At 48.7% G+C, this 24,523-nt stretch overlaps 1 protein-coding gene across 1 annotated transcript; it reads left to right on the top strand.

Moving 5' to 3' along the window:
- The first annotated feature begins 861 nt into the window (after positions 1-861).
- On the top strand, positions 862-2,518 carry bhlhe22 (basic helix-loop-helix family, member e22). Its single transcript, XM_058059833.1, has one exon. The coding sequence runs from the start codon at positions 1,089-1,091 to the stop codon at positions 1,893-1,895; it is 807 nt and encodes a 268-aa protein (XP_057915816.1). The 5' UTR covers positions 862-1,088; the 3' UTR covers positions 1,896-2,518.
- The last annotated feature ends 22,005 nt before the right edge of the window (positions 2,519-24,523 follow it).

The raw sequence follows: 24,523 nt of genomic DNA, 5'->3' as shown, positions 1-24,523 counted from the left end.
TTGGCCATGAAGGTGTTCCCTGGACGTCTAAAGGGATGAAAGCAATTCCTCTGCTGCCCGTCACACAGGAACTCTTACGGTAGTCGTGACCCCCTTGCCCCCCCCACAAATAAGCAGGATGAGAGCTATTAGTGATCAATAAAGTTGTATTTGTAAGGCCTCTGCTGAGCTTCACTGAACACGGCAAGATCGGGAACACACAATTAGACACCTGAACGAATGGACGAAAAGGAGATGATAGAATTATGGTGGCAAACAAGCCAGGAAAGTGAAAGTCATTTTTATTTTAATTAAAACTACGAGGACGACTTCGACTCCTACGAAATAACTAGCAAGCGTTTCTTTACGGAAAAGTTAATTTAGCCTCATTTTTAGGGATTTGGCTGACAAATACTGCAAACATTCACAAATTGGGACTTTTAATGGGACTTAGATGAAGAAATGAATAATCCACACCTTTGTGGGCCATCCTTACAATAACAAATGCCACCATTGAGCTGTAATAGCATGAAACGTCCGCTAGATGGCAGCGTAAGCACACGTATGTCAGGAAGTCTGTTCGTCCTGAGTGTACCATCGCGTCAAAGTTAAAGCAACAACAAATGGACGCAAGTTGAAAGGAAAAGAAGTAAATTAATGAGGTTTTCCTCTCTTTTTTCTCATCTACATTCACTTTAAATGATTATCAGGACCTTTTAAGTCAGAGAAACAAAATAGAAGCTCACAGCAAGATGAAGACACACCCAAAAAGTGTTTTTAAATGGCGTTAATTAAAAAGGTTAACCTGACCGAGGGGAGGGGGTGGGGGGGTCCCAGTTGACAAATCATTTTTAATAACCGCCTGCGGATAAAAACGGATGAACAAGAGAGAGAGAAAGGGGGATGAAGGAGAGATAGAGTCTCCTCCTCTTCCTCAGCATCCCAGCTGACAAGTGGAGCAAAGCTTCAGTGACACAATCCAACTCGCAAAGAGACGCACGCACGCAGCGAGACGCAGAGACAGAGAGAGACACCGGAAGACGCCGGGAGACACAAGGAGACACCGGGAGGCACCGGGAGACGCGTCGAGAGTTCCCAGAGTTGGCGACATGGACCGGAGGATGAACTTGAGCGGCGGCGCGGCGGACATTTTCCACAAAACTCTGAGCGCCGTGTCCGGCAAAAAGATGGACCCCTTCAGGACCGGCATCGAGCTGCCGCCCCGAGAACGCCAGTCGCCGATCGGCTGCTTCGACCAGGGCGACCCGGACCCCATTCAGCCCGGAGGACTGGCGGGGGTGCGAGGGGGCGCCCTGGGCCTGCCCACCGGGTCCCTGTGCGTCAAGTACGGGGAGAGCGCCAACCGGACGTCGGCGGCGGCGGAGAGCAGCGGCGGGGAGCAGAGCCCCGACGACGACAGCGACGGCCGCTGCGACATGGTGCTCCTGGCCGACGCTCGGACCGGGGTCCCGGGCAAAGCGGAGGGCGGCAAGAAGACCAAAGAGCAGAAGATGCTGCGGCTCAACATCAACGCCCGGGAGCGGCGGAGGATGCACGACCTGAACGACGCCCTGGACGAGCTCCGGGGGGTCATCCCGTACGCGCACAGCCCCTCCGTGCGTAAACTCTCCAAAATCGCCACCTTGCTCCTCGCCAAGAACTACATCCTCATGCAGGCGCAGGCCCTGGAGGAGATGCGGCGGCTGGTGGCCTACCTCAACCAGGGCCAGGCCATCTCCGCCGCCTCCATACCGGCCACCACCGCCCTGGCGGCCCCCCCCGGCCTCGGCGCCTACGAGCAGCCGCCCGGATACCCCTTCCCCGCCGGGGTGGCGTCGTCCTCCTGCCCTGACAAATGTGCCCTGTTCAACAACGCCACCTCCAGCCTGTGCAAGCAGTGCACCGACAAGCCTTGACCCCTCCTGGACACAATGGACGCTTTATGTGAGGGGGGTGGGAGGGGGTGGGGGGGGGACGGGAGGCCGAGTCCGTCAAGGTTAGAGACTTCCTGCTGATGAATACTTTTGTAATATCGCCATGTTTTGTTAAGACAATACTTGATTGTGTACATAAGTCGTCCTTCAAGTGCTGGTGTGAATGCAAAAGTCAAGACCGACCTGGCAACTTCTTTCCCACTTTTAAAAAGGGGGGGTCCGACCCCCCTCTGCTGCTGCCCTTTTTTCTTTCTGGTCGCCAACTTCCAAGTAGAACACGAGGAATGTCACAAATGAGGAAGAGTGTTTTTATTTATTCTTTAGGAGATATTTAACCCCCCCCCCCACCGAGAGTTTCATGGGGTCTTTTGTGTCTTTGGACTGTGGCTTGCATTGCACACGCTGGTTGTCAGGTCACGGATGGCTGTGTAGATACTTGACTTCTTCTCCGGGCAGACGGCTCGTTTTATGTATTTCAGTGTGGAAAAGCTTTATTAAAATATTTTCAACAACAGACTAAAATAGCACTTCTTATTCCTGATATTGTTGATTGTTTGACCAAGGGCATGAAGGCACCGGAGCATCCTCCTAAGGATAAATTAATATTTGCTCATTTTTAATGTCTGGAATACGAAGACAGTGGATTTTATTTTAGTTTCTTTAAAATGTATTCATTTAGAGTTAAAACATTTTTAAAAATCTATTCTTATGGAATTAAAAAACATCTAAAAAGCTTCACACTTGCATGAAATGTAAAAATTGACGTTTTATTTTGCAGAATTAATTTTATGCAGAAATAAGTAATACAAGATTTGCTGTGGATGAAAAGCTAGTGAAGATTTCAGCACCACGGACAGAGGCAGGCAAAGGTGTATTTTGACTTCAATATGTCTTGGATATCTTGGATAAAAATGCCCAAATGCGCGGTGACCACCGGGAATGTAGGAAGCGGAGGAACGCCACCATGTGCATTTCAGTCTTAAAAAAAAAAAAAAAAAAAAAAAAGCGGAGGCCCGGCGTTAGCCACGCGCGTCTGTGATGAGCTATTCCGACAACAAGGCCGCCGCTGTGTCCCATTTCATCCCATCACATTCCTGAAATCAGGAAATAATCGGGAGGCCTGGAAACGGTTTGGGAAAAAAAAACGATGGCGGATTATTTCAGACAAAAATATTCTTTTGATTTTGATGACGCAATATAACCCGTACTATTACTCATATTAGCCAGGAAGAGGATATTCCCTGGGGGAGGGCGATGGAGCCGTGCGGGGAGGGGGGGGGGGCACAAAAGTGAGTTGAAAGAAGAGAAGGTAGTAAAGGCCATGGACGCGTCGGGGAGGAAGGGACACGCCTCTTTTCAACAAGTCATCCATGAATGTTTTTATTCCCGATGGTGGAATAAATAAAGCAGGTAAAGATGAAGGAACGCTCGACCTCATCCAGCTTCATAACACTTGATGATAAAGCGGAATATACATAAGTTCATATTGGGGGGGGGGGGCTAGGAATGGTCAGAGATGATAAGTAATAATCAGCCAAAAGATAGAAGAGTAGTAAACTCATCTTTGGGGCCAAGATCGAGCACGGCGTTGCCTTCACTGCTGCCTCGTAAACATGACGCTATCTCAAGAGAGAAGTTCCACACTGGAGGTGGAGGTCTGGACGGGCGGCGTGACCGAGGACTTTTGGGTTGAGATTTGCTCGTCATCCCGTTTCCTTTATCGCTGGCAACGTCTGAAGGATTTACACGTTTGCATCCCGGGACAGCGATGGTTTCGAACTCGCGCCTTGAGAAGGAAAAAGATAAACGCTGGCATTTTAATCTTGGTGACATTTTGTTTTGGAACGTCGGAAGAACTCTCATAGCCGCTTGTCATCTGCCAAGATGGAGTTGGACACTTTTTCATACGGAAAATTCATAGAAAAATGGAAAGACAAGAAAAAATATTGCAAAGGTTTTTAGAGGCCAATCAGGCTTGGCAACCAAATTTTCTTTAGTATTTGATTAGTAGTTGTAATATTACAATTTTAATATTAAACCGCTTTAATATATAATAATGTTGTATTCAAATCAAATTACATTTTTCTCATATTACAACCTATTCTTGAAATATTACTACTAAATACAATTACATTTTTCTAATTTATTTTTGGAATATTAACACTAAATTCTCAAAGTTTTTAAATACTATTAAAGTCTAAAAAAATATTTTTTTAAAAATATTGCCAGCTACTCTACGCAACCTATTCTTGCAATATTACAACAATTTTACAGATTTTTCTAAACAATATAAGGAGCTATTATCATAAAATGTCATAAAAGATTCTTTTATTCTTCTAAACAAAATTCACAAATACGGCGCCATATTGTCCAAAAATGATATTTTGTCTCCTGGTAAATATTACAAATAAATTGGTCATAATTGGCATTATATTCCTCTTTATATTCTATGTTGTACATGTGGTATTAAATAATGTAAATCTGCCAGAGGATGAAATAAAACTATAGTGGAATATTTTATGATGATGTAAAACGGTGACGTAATCCCGCCGTCCTATTGAGCACTTCCTGGCTAGCTGCTAGCAGCCTTGATCCGATGCTAACAGTGTTAGCATAAATGACGCCTGATTAAATCCACTCCATGGGAAGTCCAATTGTGGAGTAACATCTCTAATATTCCATCTGCCTCCGTATTAATCCGATTAGAATCCCACAATCCCCTAATCCTTGTTTACGGATGGCTCCGACTGCCGTAATCTGATGTGCTTTTATTCCCGTGGGATTAAAACGTTCCATGCAACGTGGGAAAACACAAACAAGACTCCTCATCCCAAGTGGATGAAGGACGGATTGCTGGGATATTTCCCCGTCCGTGAATGAAATAGATCTTGTCCAAAGATCGTTTGTGATGTCATCTTCATGTGCCTGCACATGACCAAGGAGGCCGTGGCGGGCCGGCGCCGCCTGATCAATATGCGCAGCGACGCCCCCTCGCACTTCATTAAGGTGGATTTCATCTCGGATGTTCATTCAACGGCGGCCTCCGCGTCCAAATAAAGACGCCGGGATGACAAGATAATAACCGTGGCGGGAGCTGGCCGCACGTACAGAAACACGGGTTGAGATGCAGCTTTACAGATGCCACGTACGCCGCGGCGGTGAAAGAGGAAGATAAGGAACGTGATCAAGTATTTCCTTTCTTCCCAAAAAACAGGAGCTGGGCTCTGGTGGATCCCGTCTGTCTGAGCTTTAACAGCCATGAATGCCAAGCACGGGAGGGGGCGGGGGGGACGCGGGGGGGGCAGGCCAGGCCGAGCGTGACCGCGGCGGTCCGACGTCCTTGGCTCCTCTGGCGGCCTTCACCTCGCACTCCCCGCACTGTGAATTTTATGGCTAATTTCCGGCAATTTATCCTGGCACTTTGAGAAGAGACATTCCTGCGGGAATAATGCGCATCATTTGCATAAATCATCCTGATGGAAGGCGTAGCGGCGTACACCACCACACCCGGACCACCCGTACACCCCCGCCTCGACTTCCTCATCAACACTGACTCAAGAGCCGTGGGGGTGGGGGGGCAATTATGAATGAACAAAACATCCATTAAATCATTAATAGGGAATATATTCCCACAATTTCACAATTTTGGATTTTATTTTTTAAATTATGTATTTAAAGATTCCCCCCCCCCACCAATCAGTGCATAAGTCCAGAGTGTCCGTATTGATAGATATAATTCTCCATCTCTTATTTTTAGGCCAATAATAAACAAGCATCGGGCCTACAAGGAAAGAAAACTGCAGAACGTACCATTTTTTTTAGGGGGGTCTTTGCAGCCGTCTGCTGATTTGCTAAAAATGTGACATTTAAAGACAGGAAGTGAAGAAACTATCAAGAATTTCTGGATGTTTGCTATCTAAACATGTGACGGCGTTTCCCGTTTAAACAAGTGATGGCGTTTCCCGTTTAAACGCATGATGGCGTTTCCCGTTTAAACGCGTGATGGCGTTTCCCGTCTAAACACGTTTGAAGCAAATAAAGCAATGATTCCCAAAATCAAGTCCTGATATTTCACCCCCCCGCAGTCCCCCTTTGTCTTCCCAGAGGTCACGGCCAGTCTCCCAGCGTGCCAGGGATCGCAGGTCACGAGGAAGAGCGACGGGGGCGGGGGCAGCTCATTGCCCGCCCCTCTGCTGTGATCTAAAGCGACGTACGGCGAGAAGGCGCGTGCTCTCGTTACCGCCGTCGGAACCCACCGGCTCGGCCCGAAAGGAGGCAAAGACTCGCTGACGGAAACGAGGTCCCGTTCCGCTAACGCGAGGAGACACGCAGACAAAACATGGCGGCCGGCGCCGGCTTCCAAGAGGCGGCCATCTTGGGCGCAGCATCAGCGGTGACAAGTGGACAGCTGCCTGGCGGGTGGACGTTAATCACAATAATACGGGGCGGCTCGGCGCCGGAGCACTAAATGACGTGCCAGGCGGACCCACTGGAACCAGTCGCTCGTGGACGTCTTCACGCGGCAAGACAAGGAGGAGGGGGGGCGGGGGGGAGCGAGGGGGGCGGCGCTCATCCAGACAATAATTACTCTTTGACTGTGCTCACATTAGGAGTCAGTCAAAGCAGATTAATTTCGACTGATGGCGTCGGGACCTCCTAAATGCAGATTTTCCTAATAAGAGCGAAATTGCGTCGCCGGCTTTGTTGCGCTGGCGTCGTGCGCCGGCTTATGCGAGGAGACAAGGTCTCCATCTTTACATAAATCATACTGTACTTGTGCGAGGTCGCCACTGTCGCCTCCAGAATGTCACGCCGACATTAGCACGCAAATGTGTCTCGCCGCGCTTGCCAGCTCGGGCGTGTGCGCGCCTTTGCGGGGCCTTTTCGCTAAATACCCAGAGACTCCCGCAATTACCCCGAGCGGAGAGGACAGCATCTGTTGGCGTGCTCGTGCCGAGCAAACAAGGCAATTTGCAGCACGCCGAGGGAGCGGCTAATAAACACAACCTTATTCCCCCGTCCGCCTACACCTGGCGCTCTCCGTGTTCCGCTAAACCGCCGCCGGGACGCTTGTCTTTATGCTAGCAGCCGGGCTACGCTCATGCGTGCGTGTACATGCTGTACACGTGTTAGCATCCCACAGACAGCTCGCTAAGACTTCGCGTCTAAAGCTGCATCGGCTCCGTTAGCATCTAAAAGTGAATTAACTCGATTAACTCAGGTGATGACGGCCATAGACATGAAAATCGTTGCAATTGTTAGCATGCGGTGATTGGAAACGTTTCCTCCAACATCGCCTGTACCATCAAAGGTTTCAGGATGGCAACTATTTAACCCTGGAACAGACCACGTCATTAATGGGAGAACAGGAAGCCCTCCTTCATGGTGGGCGGTTGAATTCCCAGTGGAATATTATAGAATATTTTCACAGCGAGTATATGTCGACGCGTCCGTACGACTGACTGGTGGCCATGCTGGACAGAAAGCGAACCGCGAGCATCATCTCGGTAATCCTTCAAGCGGCGAGCTAGTATGTCCACACTTTGAGGAGGTGATGAATTGTAAAATGGCGCCGTAAGCGACGCTCAGGGAGGTGAGAGGGGGGTCATTAAGCGCTTTTATAGCCTATCAGCATTGTCATACCCGCACCGGCGTTTCAGCACTCTTTATTTTTTCTGCACCATAAGGCAGGTTCGATGTCGGAACCCAAGCTCGGTTAAACACGCGGGAGTCTCTTGTAGCGGTTATGCTAGCAGACGTGCTGATGGATAACGCTTGGCGGGGGAACGGGAGGACGCAGGGACCGTTTCGATGTTTGGGACGGTGCCGGGGAAGATATGCTGTAAAGCTCCATATACATCAGGGGTGTCCAAAGTGCAGCCCGGGGGCCATTGACTGTTTTTTTTTTTTATTCTAAAAATGCAATAACGGGAAAACTACAAATAAAAACAGCAATCATTTTATGAGACCCCAAATGTTCAAGTCCTAAAGGTTGGTACTTGGTCACATCAAACCGAGCGAGAGCGTGTGACCTCCAGCCATCAAACGTCCCGCTAATCGTCCAATAATAAAATGTTTTCATTGTATGAAAAAGTCTTTAGCGCCGCCGAACGCTAGCTTTCATTTCAGTCTCCTCCTTTCTGCTGACGCCGTCAATGCTCGCCATTACGGCTGGTAACGATGATGATGATGATGATGGTGGTGGCCCACGTTCCCGCCCGGTGGATTCCGGAGGCCTATTGGCGTCCATTAGCATCCACTGATCCTTGGCAGGACCCGTGTCCTAGCATGTTTTAATTAGCCTGCTGGAGATCCAATCAACGTGCTAACTCATGCTAATGTCCCCACTTATTTCATTCCATGATCTTCTTGGCTGCAAGGCTCAAAGGCGGACTCGGATGTCTTCCTCTGCCAGCGAGGTCACCTTGACTTCACAGGAAGTCCCGTCAGGCACATTAGCCACAAAAGCACCAAGCTAGCATGCTAATATTCTCCCGACGCCGAACAACACGACGCTGAACGGGCTTCTCTGTGGTGTGATGCCAAGTGAAAGCCAAGGCGGGGCTTGGCGCTCGGCGGCCATTTTTGTGTCTGTGTCTGATGCGCGCTTTCGCTGGGTGTCGCTTTGGCTGAGCGTCAGTCGCTGGCTCACTTGGAGCCGCGTTGGATGCAACCATCCATGCACGGAAAACTACTGTCTTTAAAAGCAACGCTGCAGCTAGCACATTTTTTTTATAACACAAATGAATGAAATTATGCTGAGTCATGGTTGCTTGTTCAGAAATATGCATATTGAAGCACATTTTTAAGAATAAAATGGCTAAATGACGTAAATACAAATAAGGCATTCAGAAGATGCATTCAAAGACAATGATACGGCCTTTTTTTTAGCTGTTTTTATATCTTTAGAACACAGCAGAGAGAAGTGCAGCTCCTTGAACTTCCTTTCCCAATCCTTCCCAAACACTTCCCTCCACGTATTGACAAGCCGGAGCCGTACAAACGGATGAAGTCCAAGCTAGCGAGATTAAAACGTAGCGGTAATGCGAGGCGGGACGCGCGTTGTTTGATCTGTCACATTTTTAATGACCTCCGGAGAGGCCAACCTTGGATTTGCATTTTGGGTCCCTGCTCCCGTAATGAAAAAAGGTAGAGCCCGGCATATTTCAGAGGGCCTGTCAAACTCACTCACGCCCCCTTTGAGGAGCGCCGGGCGACTTCATTCCGCCGACGTCCGCTCTCACGGCCGACTTATGAAATGGCGGCTGACAAAAATGAACAAAGTCGGCGCGCTCGTTCTCGAAGAACTACACAATGGAGTCGGCGTGAAGCTGCGTCCGTGTGCAGCGGCGGGGATTCGGGTTTATGTAACAGTGAGCTTGTTAGGAAGATTTTGCGGGCCGACTGACAGTGATGCACGCCGGGCCTCGGCAGAGGTGACGTCTGGGGGGGGGGGGCGGACTGTGCTGCACCAGCACGCTGAAACAATTAGACTCCAACGGGTCGGGACTTGGTTCCACGTGCTCGCTCTCTCTGCAGGGGTCACCAATCTGCGGCATCTCGGCCTACCAGTCAATGGGTGCCAGTGGAATGCACATCCACGCATCCAACAACTTAAAGCCGACTTTGTTAGGACGCCATGTTAGCGCTGCAAGGCAGCAGAGCGACGCCGTTTAATCAGCAGCGTCATTTTTTACAGCTAAACTAATGAGTCCAGTCTATTAATTAATATAATCAGCCATTATCATGTTGGCCCCATTTCACGCGCGGAACACAAGACTGTTACACATTTGTTTCTAGGGAGGATTTCTGCTAATTATCTCCTAATTAAAAGCACGAGGCTGGCGCTGTTCTGAGTCTTATTGTCCAATCTAATTGTGTGGAAAGTAAACCTCGCTGCTGGCTTTCATCTCGTGTCAATCCGACTAAAATAAAATAAAAACAGGCGCCTCTAACCGTGTCCAAGTACTTGGCTTAGACTCATATACTTAAAATAATACATTTCTGGTGACGTAAATCATTCAGTATTCGGCCGCATGCAAGCCTAGCAGTGTTTACTCTCGGCGGGAGGTCGGTGCTCTCGTGCTTGAACCGTTGTTTTACCTCTAATGGGGTCAACGGCAGCATGAGCTGGTGTAAATACGGCCATAAACGTGGGGCGGATGGGATGTCGGAGGATCGCGGTAAACAAGGCGGCCCCCGCCGCATCGCCACCCCCCCCGGCTGTGAAGGTGACACGGCCGACGCTAACACGGAGAACAACCCTTTTGATCCATCCCAGGATATTTACTAGCTTACAGCCAATCGGAGGCCGTGAGGAACCGACAGACTCAACCTGTCAGACCACCAGCGTACTCCCACCTGAAACGCACACGCCTGCGATTGTTTTATTTCCGCATCAAACACAAAAAAACGACAGCCAGTCCACATCGTTAATCTCAAGGCGGTCGCGGGGAGACGCTACAACAACGCCAGCCAGTCGACAAACTGCACGGAGCGCAGCAATACTGGCGGCAGGAAACCGACTTCCTGCCGAGGATGTGGAGTAGAAAACGCACCAATCAGAGGCAGCGTGTCTTTCAGCATTGTTGTAGAACACCACCAAATGTCTCACTCGACGTCCGTGCATGGGTCTCGTATCTGCACCATCAGGATCATCTACCTCTGCATGCGCTTTAAAAAGTACTACTACTACTACACTTGAGTTTACAACGCAATCGGCACCGCTACAACATTGGTTCTGCGGCTGCTGCGTTGGGACCGTGTTTCGGCTAACAACCTAAACCGACTCAATGATTGACAGGAGCAGGAAGCCGTGTTGTAGAGTGGCTAAACGCTAATGTGTGTCCGTGTTGCATTTGTGCGACGCGGCTAAAGACATAACCTTTAGCGCGCTGTCTTTTACGGTTAGCGCTTGAAGAGGCGGCGCACAAGGCAACAGTGGCGTGTCGCTGAAAAGGTTGCGCACGTTGTTAAATGTCACTCCACGGGGGACCCCGTCGCCCATCAAAACAATTTCCAGGAAACGACAGGATTTTTTTTTTAAACGCACCATTTTTTTTTTTTTTACAAGCGCTTAAAATGAGCTTACATCGCGGCGTTAACGTTGGAGTCGCTGCTTGTTTTTAATGGCTTTTTCCGCAAAAGTGATAACGCTACCTGGGGGGGGGGGGGGGGGGGGGGGGGCAAGGCCAGATAAAGCACTTTTGTTTGCGCTGAAGCGATAGATCACTTAGCGGCGGACAAATAGTCTATTAGACGGGAGCGTTTCTGTCAGTCCAGCCGTCCCCCGGATATTTCCTCGGAGTGACGAGTGAAATTAGACGCCAGGAGGGAGAGTAATCTGCGTGTCACATCACTTTAGACCCGCGCGCTCGCCAAGATGAGGGCGCTCTTAGGAAAAATAATCACATTTGCCTTTTTAGTGGCATCTCTTCACTTTTGTTTCACCGCCAGGGATTGGCTAGAAAATCGGCGCCGTACCTCGCTACACCACTTCACCACAAATCCTTCAGCAGTTTGACTAATCACGAGTATAAAGTATTTACGTCGGATTGTCAACTACTTCGCTTGGTAGCGAGCAAACAATGGCAAATAAAGAGAAAAATAGTACAAGCACATTCAACAGTATAAATAATAGTAATATTCATAGTAACCGGGTGTAATTGTGACTATTAAATGGCTATAAAAAAAGCCATATTTAGTGATTGACATGTCAGCGAGGCCATCAAATATTCACACGCTTGTCCTCCTGTCCCGTAGAAGCGAGCGGCAAACAAAACACTCGTGGTAAAACAAGGTTCCGAAGACATTCTGTCAGATTCCGCTCTTTCGTACAGATTTCATGAGCGGGCCGCTGTGGCGTAAATGCTTTCAAACGTTTTGACATCACACGCTGCGTGCCGAGGCCGTGCTTCGGTGAATAATGAATGAGCAGGATGCTCCAAACAGCTGTCTTCCTGCTACGACTTAGCGACCGCATCCTTGACTTGCGTCTCGAAGGTCTTGTTGCCGAAAGGAACCATCATCATTGGAGCTAATTCTTATACTTCTGATCACTACGGCAGCTGACCAATCGAGGGCCATCGCGAGCTGGCGCCATTGGCCGAGAGGGAGACCGTCCTCCATTCATAGCGTCCTAGCGTCCCCTCTGCGCTCGTCATCTTTAATTCAGAGCTTGTGTATTTCTTTATGATTGCAACATCTGTTTGCTCCCAGGCCAGATCCCTCCGTCAGCCACCCTCTGTTCAATAATTCCTGTCCTGGGCCTTGAGAGCCAGCGACGTGGCCTGCTGCTGCTCAAACTTCGCCCGGACTCCACACACACACACACACACACACACAAAAGGACAGGTAGCTAGCCAATCACATGGCACCGTCATCATACTATAAATGTGTAGGTGTATTATAAAACGTGTTATCATGGAGAAGTCATGAGGAGTCACCACATTGCAGAAAAGATAGCGACCCGGTTACGTAGCGCCCGGAGATGCTAAGGGACGTTTCCCACTTTAAAAAAACAGTTGAGTGTTTCAAAGTGTGAGGCGAAGCAGCTTGAGAAAAATGAAGCAAAACCTGCTAACTTCATTTACGTCCGAAGGCAAAATGGATTTGTAATATTTGCTCTAAGTTGAATAACAGGACTATTTTTACAAAATCTATATTTTACTTTGAGTACTTTTTGCCCAACGTTGTCGGTGGCGGAGTCGCCAAACAGATGCTACCCACTGACCTAAGAGCACGGTGGCGGGGCCAGATGTTCACATGACCTTGGGACCAGCTGACGTGTCCGTGACGGAGATGGACGTTGGCAGAAGACAGCGATCCGGTGGCGTCAAAGGTTTCCCCCTTTTCCCCGCGTTTTGTCGCTTGGGTCTTCAGCGGCGAAGCCTGGAAGGCAAAAGATGGAGAAGGGACGATGAGAAAGATGCAAAAACAAACACGAGAAGGACAGGAAGGGGAGGGCGGACCGGTCAGCGGCGGCTGTCGCAGATGTTGAGTTCAGCACAAAACACTGCCAGCAGCCATCACGTCACGGCCAAGCTCGCCCGACGAGCGGGGACAACTTCGGGCGCTGCCACTTTGGATCCGTCTCACAATTCAACAGCTGTTTCTTGAACGAACGCAGATGCAAAATAATGAGAATAATGCTGACTTAGCTGCCGCTAAGACGTAAACAAGCCACGGGAACCTGGACTCGGCATGGCGAGCGCCGCATTGCTGGAGCTCGTACGAGACGGACACCCGTGGTATTGCGTCATCCTTTAGAGGATGAATATCGGTAAGAAAAAGCTCACCTTAAGCAGATATTTGAGCATGAAATAAAGTAATTGATTTCCATGACGTTAGCATGTATAAGTATCTATATAAGTAATAGGACGCTAATACCATGGTACCTTGGTTTGTGTTTCAATAAGTCATTTCTTCTACACTTGGCCAAACGATACAGCGGAGGACAACTGACTATTTTTTACAACCAAAATTGCGGCACCAATGTTTGATTAAATAATAATAATAATAAAGAAATGGTCACTGCTCGATTCCAACATGGCCGAATAAAAGAATGTACTCTGAGGTTGGAATAATATTGACAATAGCTGTGATGTTGAAGGCTAAATCTGTCCCTACATCTTGGGGGGGGGGGTTGGCAAAGGGCACCTCAGCTGCAGTGCAGGGGCTTGGGGGGGCGGGGTGGTGGGGGTGATTGTGTGAACATTTGATGACCAGCGTCTCACCACAGGCCACAGTAAGGTGTCTAAACCAGCGAGCACGCAGCCTGTGGGCTCCTGTAGAGCACGTACGTACACGATGATGTCCGTTAAAGGTGGGGGGGGGCTCATGGTATGTTTCTAAAGGATGTTTGAGTATCAGCGATGATTGGATGGCAATAATAAGAATGTTTGGCGACGTGACAAAAGCAAAGAGAAGCAGCTCGCCAAGACCGCTGTCCAGCACCTGTCACAGCGGCTGAGCGTCACCCCCATCAGGGGGCGGTGAAATGACAGCTCCCCAAGTCTGCACAGACCAAGCCTCGGGAGGTGGAAAAGCAGAGGAATCAGAAAAGAAAAAAAGAAAACAAAAAAAACAGGACAGATCAAAATTCCATCCAGCCAAGTGTCTGAAAGTGACTTGTGTCAGTATTGCGTCAAAGCCCATAAACTGTTCATTTCAACAGCGGGGGGGTTTAGAGAAAGGGGAGTGGGGGGGTGGGCTGCGTAAACGATGCCTCGCTGCTGCCTTGCCAGACAAATGATGACAATGAAAAGCACCTTGTCAGCCGTTGTCCATTTGGATTAATGGCAGCACAGTCCAAAGAGCGCCGGGATTGGACGCTGAGGCTGATAGAAAGTGTCAAAGAGCGCGCAGCTTGTGTGGAAAAAAATTAAAAATTTAAAAAGAAACATCCAACTTGTTTCTTAAATAGAATAATTATCTAGTTTCTTTCACCACAATACATTAATAAGATACAAATAAATGTATATACTTCTATGACGTGTTGCAGTACACCACAACATATACCACCTAAAAACCACCAAAAAAACTTTCTTCTGTGGCGTGGTTGTCATTTTTCCTAACTGCCCATTGACCCACGGCACTCTCCAAGATGCAAACATCGATCCCTCCTGCTCAGTCTTCTTATTCCCCAGGTTTATGGGTGAGGGCGAATAGGTAGTACCAAATGTATGTGTGGCGGTCCACTCAAGGCCATTGTTCAGGAAAGTCCTAACGATGACATTTAAAGATTTTTTGACTACTCGTTAGCTCCTCTTTATTGATGCTAGTCTTTGTGCGATGCTAACTGCTTCCTAGCAAACGTGCTAGCATTATACCAACCATCTTTAAGTGGCCCTTTGCTCTCTCTGAACAATTCAGTTGAATATCCCCATTTTAGGAAATACGAGTATATCAAGATATAGTACTACTTAACCAAAAGCAGAAGTAGCGTGCAAGCAGCCATCGGCCAAAACGTCCTGCAGGGAAGCCAAAGTAGCCATGACAGTGACCATGAGGCAAGCCTTTTTACCTAAGCAGCCCGGATCAGCAACCGTGTGTGTGTGTGTGTGTGTGTGTGTGTGTGTGTGTGTGTGGACGATACAGCAAAATGACTCGCGCCGCCATGACAAACATCAGACGCTGCGGGCTAAGTAAATAAAAAAATAAATATAAATATCAGGCAACCAAAAGTGGTTTTTGTCTGGGGGCCATGAGGAGTCTGCACCGCGTTGTGGGCCACTTCGGATGTCCACACTCGCTGGTGTAACGCAACCAACCATGCATTAGCATTGGCCCTGCAGTTAAGAAGAGGCTCTTTGGATCCTGTCAGCTAAACTTAACCCCCCCTGCCCCCCCACACGCACACACAGGCAGCTCCTTTTTTCCATCCGAGAGAGGAAAAGATCATTCCCAATTATTTGCCCACCACTGAAAAGGATGAACGCCCCCACCCTCCAAAGTTGAACAAGTGAAGCCGGTGCTATTTGAGGCGGTGACCTTGACTGACAAGCGCTCTTCATGGTGGTCATAAACAGCAGCGCGGGGCTGATAAGTGTTCACCGGTGCGGCAAGTAACGACCTACCTGTCAGCAGAGGGTGGCCGCTGTAAGGTGGCGGGAATTGAACATACATAATGTACGGCAATAATAGCAGCACGCTCACATTCCCATGTATTATCATTATTCTTGGGGACGCCCCCCCGCCCCACCCAACCCCCACCCTCCACCCTTTGCCCTGGAGCCCGTGTCGTGAGCGTGGGCACAGCGGGTGAGCGCCTGGGGCCATGATAATTTCATTCTAATCTTTGTTCCATATTCTAATTTCACGGCGAGAAATACAGCGGCGCGGCGTTTCGATCAAGAGCTAAACAGAACACGGGCCATAACGGCGGGTTTTATGTGACGGCGTAACCGCCCGCGCGCCGCCGCTCAATTTACGATAAGGACGGGGAGGGCTGTAAATTGACGTGTGATGGCCCTTTTCAAACTTCATTACGGCGGGAGACGGCGTCTGATAGGCCGGCGCTGTATCCATATGGAAAGATGCTTAACGAGGAAGCGGCTCTTTGAGGGACGGAAAAATCTGATATGCAGATTAGTAACTGGAATCACCCGCGTGTCTTGTCTGTGGGGTCAAGTTGAGAGTTCCATCTGCATCTTTGGAGCCCATTAAAGCAGCTAAAGACCTTCTGTTGCCGAGATAAGGAGATGATTGATGGTAAATAAAAGCTCTTTAGCGCATCATGGCCACGCCGACGAGACGCACGGTTTGATCTCTGACTTTTGGGAGATAAAATCTGCTCTGCTTGGACTTGCTTTGTTTTTTCTATTTGTGATGGCAACCATAGAATCGAGAATTGAACTTAATACACAGCAGCGTATCATGCACTATCCTCAATGAAAAAAATAAGTAACCGGCATAGCGCCTCGATATTAAAGTAGATTATGGCTTCAATTTTTATTTTCCCTAAATGCCAGCAAGCAGCATATCATGCAGCAGCTTTTATGTTCTTTTTCTTGTAATTTTGCCAAGATGTTGCCTCTATTTTACCACCATTGTGGAACATTTCATCCAAATCAAGCCTGATTTCTAACACTTTCGCTCACTTGTCAGCAGCAGGCAGCATATCATACACTATCTGGAATTTCTGAGGGGAAAAATGGAATGGGATCTAGATAGAGGACTTACTATTCCATAGATTTGAGCACATTTAAACCCTTCCCAAATGACAGCAGCATATCATGTACTATCTTGCTTTTGGGGGGGACAAATCAGATTTCAAAAGCATATACAGATTTTAGTACATTTTGAGTCCACTTCAATCCTGTTGAATGTCAACAGCGAGCGGTCTTTATTTTTGATACCAGCATTCCACAAGGTTCTGGTAAATTCTACTAAATCAACAAGCAGCCTGTCATGCACTTGTATTAAAAAAAAAGCCCAACATATTTTAGACGACGGAAAGTAATAGAATCTATTTTTCCTGAATTCAATCTAGTCCACGGGAGACTTCCTGCGCCTGAAAGGAGTGTATAACAAGGTTTCCGTGCAAAAGCGCTGCCAGAGAATGTCTGCAGTTTAGTCTGGAAGCCGCACCAACAGTGCGAGCGTAATCATCTAACACTCTTAATTAACAGGCAAGTCTCAGGCCTCCCACACACAAACTGCATCACACTCACAGTCAGTGCCTCCGTGGAAAAGTACAGTGCAGCGCCCAAGTATCGTGGGGAGGAACGGCGATCTCATGGAGGGTTTGTAATATTCTGACACTTGGATTGAGTCCTCTCTCCCAGGTATCCCTACAGTGAGAGCGAGAGAGAGAAATGAAGGATGCCTCCAAAGCTGGGAGACACTAATCTCCCTTGTGGAGGTCAAATCCAACATGGCAGGTTAGTGTCTGCGGAGATTGACAGCCTGGAGAAATTGGGCTGCCAGGCAGCCACAACACGCAGTGACAGTAAACACCTCCCAGGAAAAAGGCTGGTTACCAAGCCTTATAGAAAGACTGTCAGAGGGCGCCCGCCGTCACAGGCGCTGCCGACCCTCACCGTGACACCCTCTGTCAACACCACCTCCATCATGTCCACGACGTCGCCGCCTCCGCGTCAAACACACACGCACACGCGCAAATATACATAAAGACATCAAATGCTGCGTTATCAGATGCAGTGCAGGCCAGGTTATTATTCTTTGCACATCACATGACCTTAAAGCAAAACATGCTCGTATCTCAGCCGCATAAATATTCTTATATTGGAAATCATTCCCTTCTCCGCTCGTATAACCTCTCATTATTCCAGACGTTGCTGCGTCTGGCGCCCCCTGTGTGTTTATGGGCGTGAAACAGTTTCTACGGGCTTGTTCTGCTTACTCGGTGAACTCCATTAACTGCTTTGCATTAAATATCCAAACTATCTGGAAAGAGTCTTATCTTGGTCTCCGTTGCTTCGCCTTGAAATCCACCCCGACGTCAAACATCAAAATCAGCACCGAGCTGCATATCATGCACTATCCTGAATGTTGACATAAACATTTTTCCACACATTTGGCGTCCAAATCCACGATGAGTTGAAAGCCACACAATCCCAGACAGCCATCGTGTGTGTTTGTGCTGGACGTGAACATGTAATGAAAAGGCGGCGAGCCGCTCCCTTCATCTGCGTTGATCACATCTGAGCTGAAATTGGCAAGGCCGTTGAGCAAGGACCCCCTAATTGCGTGAAATATGCTATCTTACAGGCTTGCGCTGTCCGCCTCCCACAAACAAAGGCTGACAGATCATGCCCTCGGCCGGCGACCCTGCTGTGAGCATATGCGCTAATGCAAGGTCACACTGGAGGCAGGCCACATGAGGGGACCACAGCCAAGCCATCCGCCTCCTGAGACCCCACAAGGTACCGCTGACCGACACGGTCGTCAATTTATCGATCTATCGCGTGGGATTGATCAATCTTGACGCAAACGCGGGAAAATGGGGTCTTTAAACGTTGCCGTTGAACACCAGGCTCGGCTAGCTGGTCGGGTTAGCAGCCAGCGATGTCTCCGGCAGACCCCCGTAAGCCCGACGCCACGGCCCTCCATCCTCTGCTTGCCCTTTGTCATGCACCCGCTTCACCTCCAGAGCTGTCACTGGCTTGTCACAAGCAATCACGGGACGCCATGCTGTCTGACGGCCGCGTACCAGTTTGGACAGGATGACATCAGATTTCTGGTGCTGGGTGTCAAGGACCATATGAAAACAGATGTCCTCATTACCGGCTGGCCTGGGCTTCAACACTCACGGGGCTACGATACGATAGACGCATCTGAAGACGCCACGGTATACACGGGCGTGGCGTTGTGCACGTTTGGAGACGCGGCATGACAAAAGTAAGTTCATGCAATGGGACAGATCGCCGCTTGTCGCACTGACTTAATCTGTTTGATTGAGCAACGGGACGCCTTCGGCTTCACAAGTCCTTGAAAGGCCGCGCATTCTGCAAGTGTGAAAAAAAACAGGAGAAATCTCACCCCCTCCCTCGCTGCACATAAACACACAATGTAGCTCGGGGGGGGTGTTGTTTCATTGGGATTCCAAACAAATGGGTGATATTGAAGAGGACGAAACGTTGATTCCAGGCTACTAGCAATGCTACCGCTTTAATTACACTGGGAAAGGAAGTGGCTCATCTTAGGGGCGTGGTCAGAATTTAGCTGGATTTTTTATCTTTGCTGACACGTTTGGCGACCTGCGTAAAGTAAACGTTGGTGTTCCTTAATCAAACTTTGATGCATTTTCATAAGCGATACAATTGTGTTGCTATAACTTAAGATTTGTAAAGAGCAGGCTTCACTACACATCTTAAAATGAGTCAGCTGTAAGTTTGATCAGCAAGTCTTCCTAAAAGGAAGACCGTCTAAATTCCATCATGGAGGCCAACTGTTTGTTTTGTAAGATTTGGTGTAAAATAATAATAATTGATGCGTATTTAGTGTGGTTTTAGCCACCATGGATGACTTTTAAACAGCCTATTCATCGCCCTGCCACCTAACCTCCTTTCAGGTCATAGCCCCCCCACAAAGACAGCAAGGCGGTAGAATCTGTCAAGTGTCAGCGCCATTGATCGGATGACGAGGCCTCACTGAAGCGGTAAAGAGTCAGTCGCCAACAAAGCGGCCTGCCGCATTACGCAGCCATACATTCATTTCTTCATGCCTCAAAGTCTTATTATGAGCATTTAACTTTCCACCCCCCCCCTTCTCTCAGACAAAGCAGGCGTCAGCCGTCATTGTGCCGGATCCCAGTTTTATTCCCAGCTCCATATGCTTCCCCCGGCCGCCCTCTGAAAGCCTGATGTTGACGCTTGGCCCCTCTTGGCCCCTGTTGGCCCCTGTTGGCCCGTTAACCATTTGAAAAGAACAGGAGGCCATTCTGTCGCCACACGGCCTATTGTTGGCGCTCGGGTTCCCGGACAAAAGTGCGAGCTCATGAATGAGTGCTTGGCAGTCCATTGACGCTCTCCATCCGCTCAATTGCAAAGGAGAGAGCGGCACCTGATCTCATTCCTCTGCTCTCAAAGAGGACAGGGACTACAGTGGACCCTCAAAAAGGATGCAAATCTTGCAAGGTCTCCGCATACCTCGGTAGAGATCACTTTGTCCTGAAGAATGTCCAGCCAGGGATGGAGGAACTCCATGATGGCTGCGGTGGTTGACTAAAGTTATCCCTCCCAACCTGTGTGGAAGTGGTAAGTTGTTGGCTCCTTAAAAAAATACATTTGAAGCAAACTGGTTAGCTTGCTAAGAATGTGATTGTTTGTAAACAAACTGGAGGTCAACCGTCACCCCTGCAGGAATACGTCGACGTTGAGTTTGTTTTTTTCCATGCCCCATCAGGAAAGAGTCACCATGGTGGTGGAGTGTCACTCCTAGCTAAATGTCGGCCACCATGGGGGTGAAAAAGAAGGCTTGCGTGTGCATCAGAGCACAGGAAAGCTGGAGGAAACCCCTCTGATAGTCATACCTCTTGGGGGTGGGGGGGGGGGGGGGGGTGGTGGTGAACACAGCCTCGAGAACTGTCGGCCTTCAAGTAGCCAAAGCTCTGCAGCTCAGTCTCCAGGTCTTCCCTTAGTGACAAACTCGTCCACATCAGAGAGCCGTCACGCCTAACGAGAGCTGACTGGTGACACGCAGATTGGGATGGGGGTGGCGGTGGGTGGGGTGGGTGAGGGGGGCGTGAGCTGCCTGGCTGCCCCGCGGCTACAAAAAAAAAAAAAAACCCGCCACGCTCCGCCTGCCGTGTGAGAGGACACAACTGCTTCCTGCAAGGCTCAGCTTTAACACCATAAGCTCCACCAGCCTGCAGCCCACAATGCATTGCACTTACACTCACAATGATCACAATGACACAAGCGACGCACTTTCCAATCACTTTACAAGCACCCAAAAGTAGCTAGCATATGGAACAAGCTGGGTTCAACATCTAAAAGCCTGGAAAACAAAAACACCACTGATCCAGCCACACAGGGATAACTCTTCATTCCAAGCCGCCACGCAAGGAAAGCCGCTTTCTTTGCCGGCAGTCTGTGACCAAACAGCAAATCAGGGGAGAAAAAGCTTTGCCTTGCGACACAAAAGAGAAAGAAAAGACCAAACCAGACCTTCATCCATTCATCTGCGCTCCACCAGGATGAGAGGCCGGTGTCGTGTTCCTAGCATATGTCGTCTAATGTCAGGTGAGATAAGACACAGGCGCTGCACAGCATCCGCCACACGCAGCTTGACCCCGTAGCCTAAAAAACACAGCCCCTCTCTTACGGTCAAGTGAGTCAGCCGGGAAAATATATGCAATTAGGTCACGCTGGCCTGAGCCACCCAAAGTGCACATGAGCATCAATGTCAGGAGGAACGCAAACATCCGCTGCCAAGATAACGTGCGTCAAATGTTTCCATTCATTTTGGCATCAGGAAGGTTACTTCACGCTCCCGATGCTTGGACCGGGGCTTGGGTCTCATTTCAGTTAAAGCTACAAATAGGATATTTTATTTATATTTAACATGGAGGATCCATTTATTTATGTCTTCATGATGCCATCTTTTATGTTGGACCTGGGATAGGCTCCAGCATACTGGCGACCCGAGTGAGGTTAAGCGGCGTAGAAAACTGATGGATGGATAAATGGTTAAATATGAAATTTTATATTTTAATATTAATTTTACATTTTAATTTTCACAGAAAATCAGGAAAGTTTCATAACAATGTGTCAACAGCACCTCTGCTGGCTGCAGCAAAGCAGTGCACTCCTTTTTTTGCCCCAAGGTACAATTCATTGATATCATGATCAATAGCAAAGAATTCTTAATTCTCTTAATCATTTAATGATGTGCAAACATGAGGCCATTTAATGTCCGATCCTTCCCACAAGCTTCCATGAAGGAACATATGGTGCCTCCTTAAAAACTTATAGGTATAATAACGCAACATTACTCTCCCAGGTTATTTCCCGTCTATGGCAGCGCCGTGAAAGCCAAATAAAAAGAGTATAAAAATGCAAATGCTTGGCCCGATTCATGCCTCCCCTGGCCACCGTCACCCGCCTCCCCTGGCCACCGTCACCCGCCTCGCCTGGCCCTGCTCCCTGACAAGCTCACCCACCGAGCGACAGCCTCACGTCACAGCCAAACCACCAGCCGCACACGCTTCCTCATTTTGTCCACTTCAACCCTCAGCGCTTATTTCATTTCCTCCGCCTGCCTTCCAAGTCCCAAGTCCATCCCTCGCTGCCGTGTCGGCCTATTTGGCGAATTTGGCCTGCACGGCCGACAAGAGAAAGCGCGGACGAGCCAGAGCTCACAAAAAGTCGCCGGCGAGCCAAACAAAGGTTGCACGCTCCATCATTCAAAGCGGGGCGGCGGCGACAGCTGCCTCCGCCACGCTCACGCTGACAAACGGCCAGAAAAACAGATGGTTTGTGCATTCATGACCAGTTTAGTGGAAGCCCAGGAGTCGCCCCCATTTGGGGGGGGGGGGGCTTCATTTTTTTGTCAGCCTCTGCTTTTTGGGCATGGTAGAAAATGACAAATGCATTTAGAAAGCATCCCTTAATGAGGGAAGTCACGCCGGCGGTCTTGTGACCGTTTCTTTTTACAATCCTGCCAAACGTTTTGTCGACCTGATCAAAGTTAGCCTTTTATTCGCGGAAAGACAAGAAGTGTTTGCTTGTAGTCCACCAGCGGACCCCCATATGATACTGTAGGTATCAGACAGACTGCTGGGGCCCTGCAAAGACGTTCTGATGGATGGCAGCCATGTTTTACAGCCAAAAGAGTGAAGTTGATACGGATTCTAAGTCGTTTATTGTTGAATTACTAAATTTCTTAGCCTCACAGGACGTGTCAATTCTGTCAACAACGCAAGGCCCCGTCCTGTAGGAGTCAGACGCCGACTAGATGTAGCAAAACGAGGCGGTAGGCGATGAGCAAAAAGGTGCATTCAGGTATCCAAGAGGTGTTCCAGGCCAGTAATTACACACGTCACATGATTTAGAGGCAGCTTAGCGTTTGCTGTAAAGCAGCGAGGCGTGAAGCATACTGGGCTGCTGAGCATCCTCGTCAAGATCTTGGCACAACACCCCCAAAAAAGTCATCTTCAATTGCGGGGGGAAGCATTCAGCGCGTTGCACTATATCAGCCACCGAGCTGCTCGCACGCATTAGCGGGGCTGCCAGCCGACGTGACGAGCAGGACTGAGGCAAGTTTGTTTGGATGAACATTAGCGCCGCATCTCCAACAATGAAGGGAGAACGGCTGAGCAGATATGAATTAAAGATAGCGCCATGCCACGCCACGCCACGCCGCGTCTGTCTTTGCCGGGAAACCATCTGGACGTTCAATATTACATCGACGCTTCTCACACCGATCGGGATCAGAGTTTGTCGGCGGGTCTCGGCGAGGCCTCGCACCCAGATGTGCTTGCTGAGCTGACGGAACGCATTTGTCGCCGCATCACTCTGCCTGCCTCGCGGTCGTGCCGCCGCCTCAAACGTCGCCTCGGAGAGGCGGCACAGCTGCGGCCGAGACGACGAGGCTCTTTGGCTTATGGAAAATATGAAAGAAACATCATGTCACGCTTATGTTGAATTATACACTCTAATGGGACCACAGTTGGGGGGGGGGGGGGCATGCAGCTTTAAAAGACAATGTCAGTTAGCTGTGACTTCATTACATTCCTGTGGAGGATGAAAATATTTACGCTACAATATTAAAACGGGAGTTCAGAACATTCCTAGAGAGATTATCCCAGTCGCTATGGGAAACTACTATATGCATGACTGGAATGTTATGCTCCTGCCTGCAAAAAATGCTAGTCAAAGATCTTCTCCATGCATGAATACGAGTCAAAGATCCTCTCCGTGCATGAATACGAGTCAAAGATCCTGTGTGTGAAAATGCTCGTCAAACATCCTCTACATGCAAAAACTCTAGTCAAAGACCTGATTTATGCAAAAATACAAAACGCGCTAAAAATGCAAAAACACGATGATATGCGAGTGAAAATGCCAGTCAAAGATCATATATATTGCAAAAAACATGCCAAAGATCCTGTGTGTGAAAATGCTAGAGCCTCCACAAGTCAAAATGTAAAAAAATGCACTAGTCAAAGAGCCTATATGTACACCACCACAAGCCAAAGATCCTGTATATGTAAAGATGCTTGTGAAATGATGCCAAAATGCTAGTCAAAGATCCACTACAGTCAAAGATCCAATTTCTTCTGCTACATGAATTAGCATTGAAAAATTAAATAAGAAAGACCTTCATTCAAATAAAGATACAAATGTTGTCCTCTTTTGGGATTATGACTGCATATTAAAATCCAAAAATACACGTGTCGAAGTGAAAAACAGCATTTGAATGCACCGGCATATGGAGGCCGATGTGGAAGAGCATGAATTAACACCAGAGGCGTATCTTGGCCATTTCCGTCAGCAGCGGTTTTGTGATCTTGCTCATGTAAGCTCAGCATCATTGCGCTGGACGTCTCATAATTAACATAATCACTGTCCTCATTTGCATAATTCCTCTGATGCTCCTCACCGTCATGACCAGCGGTACCGTGGGAGACAACCACCAGCAGA

The sequence above is a fragment of the Doryrhamphus excisus genome, chromosome 21, assembly GCF_030265055.1.
Source record: "Doryrhamphus excisus isolate RoL2022-K1 chromosome 21, RoL_Dexc_1.0, whole genome shotgun sequence".
Taxonomy (NCBI): Eukaryota; Metazoa; Chordata; class Actinopteri; order Syngnathiformes; family Syngnathidae; genus Doryrhamphus; species Doryrhamphus excisus.
The sequence above is the reverse complement of the archived record's forward strand: the minus strand, read 5'-3'. Positions and strand labels throughout refer to the sequence as shown.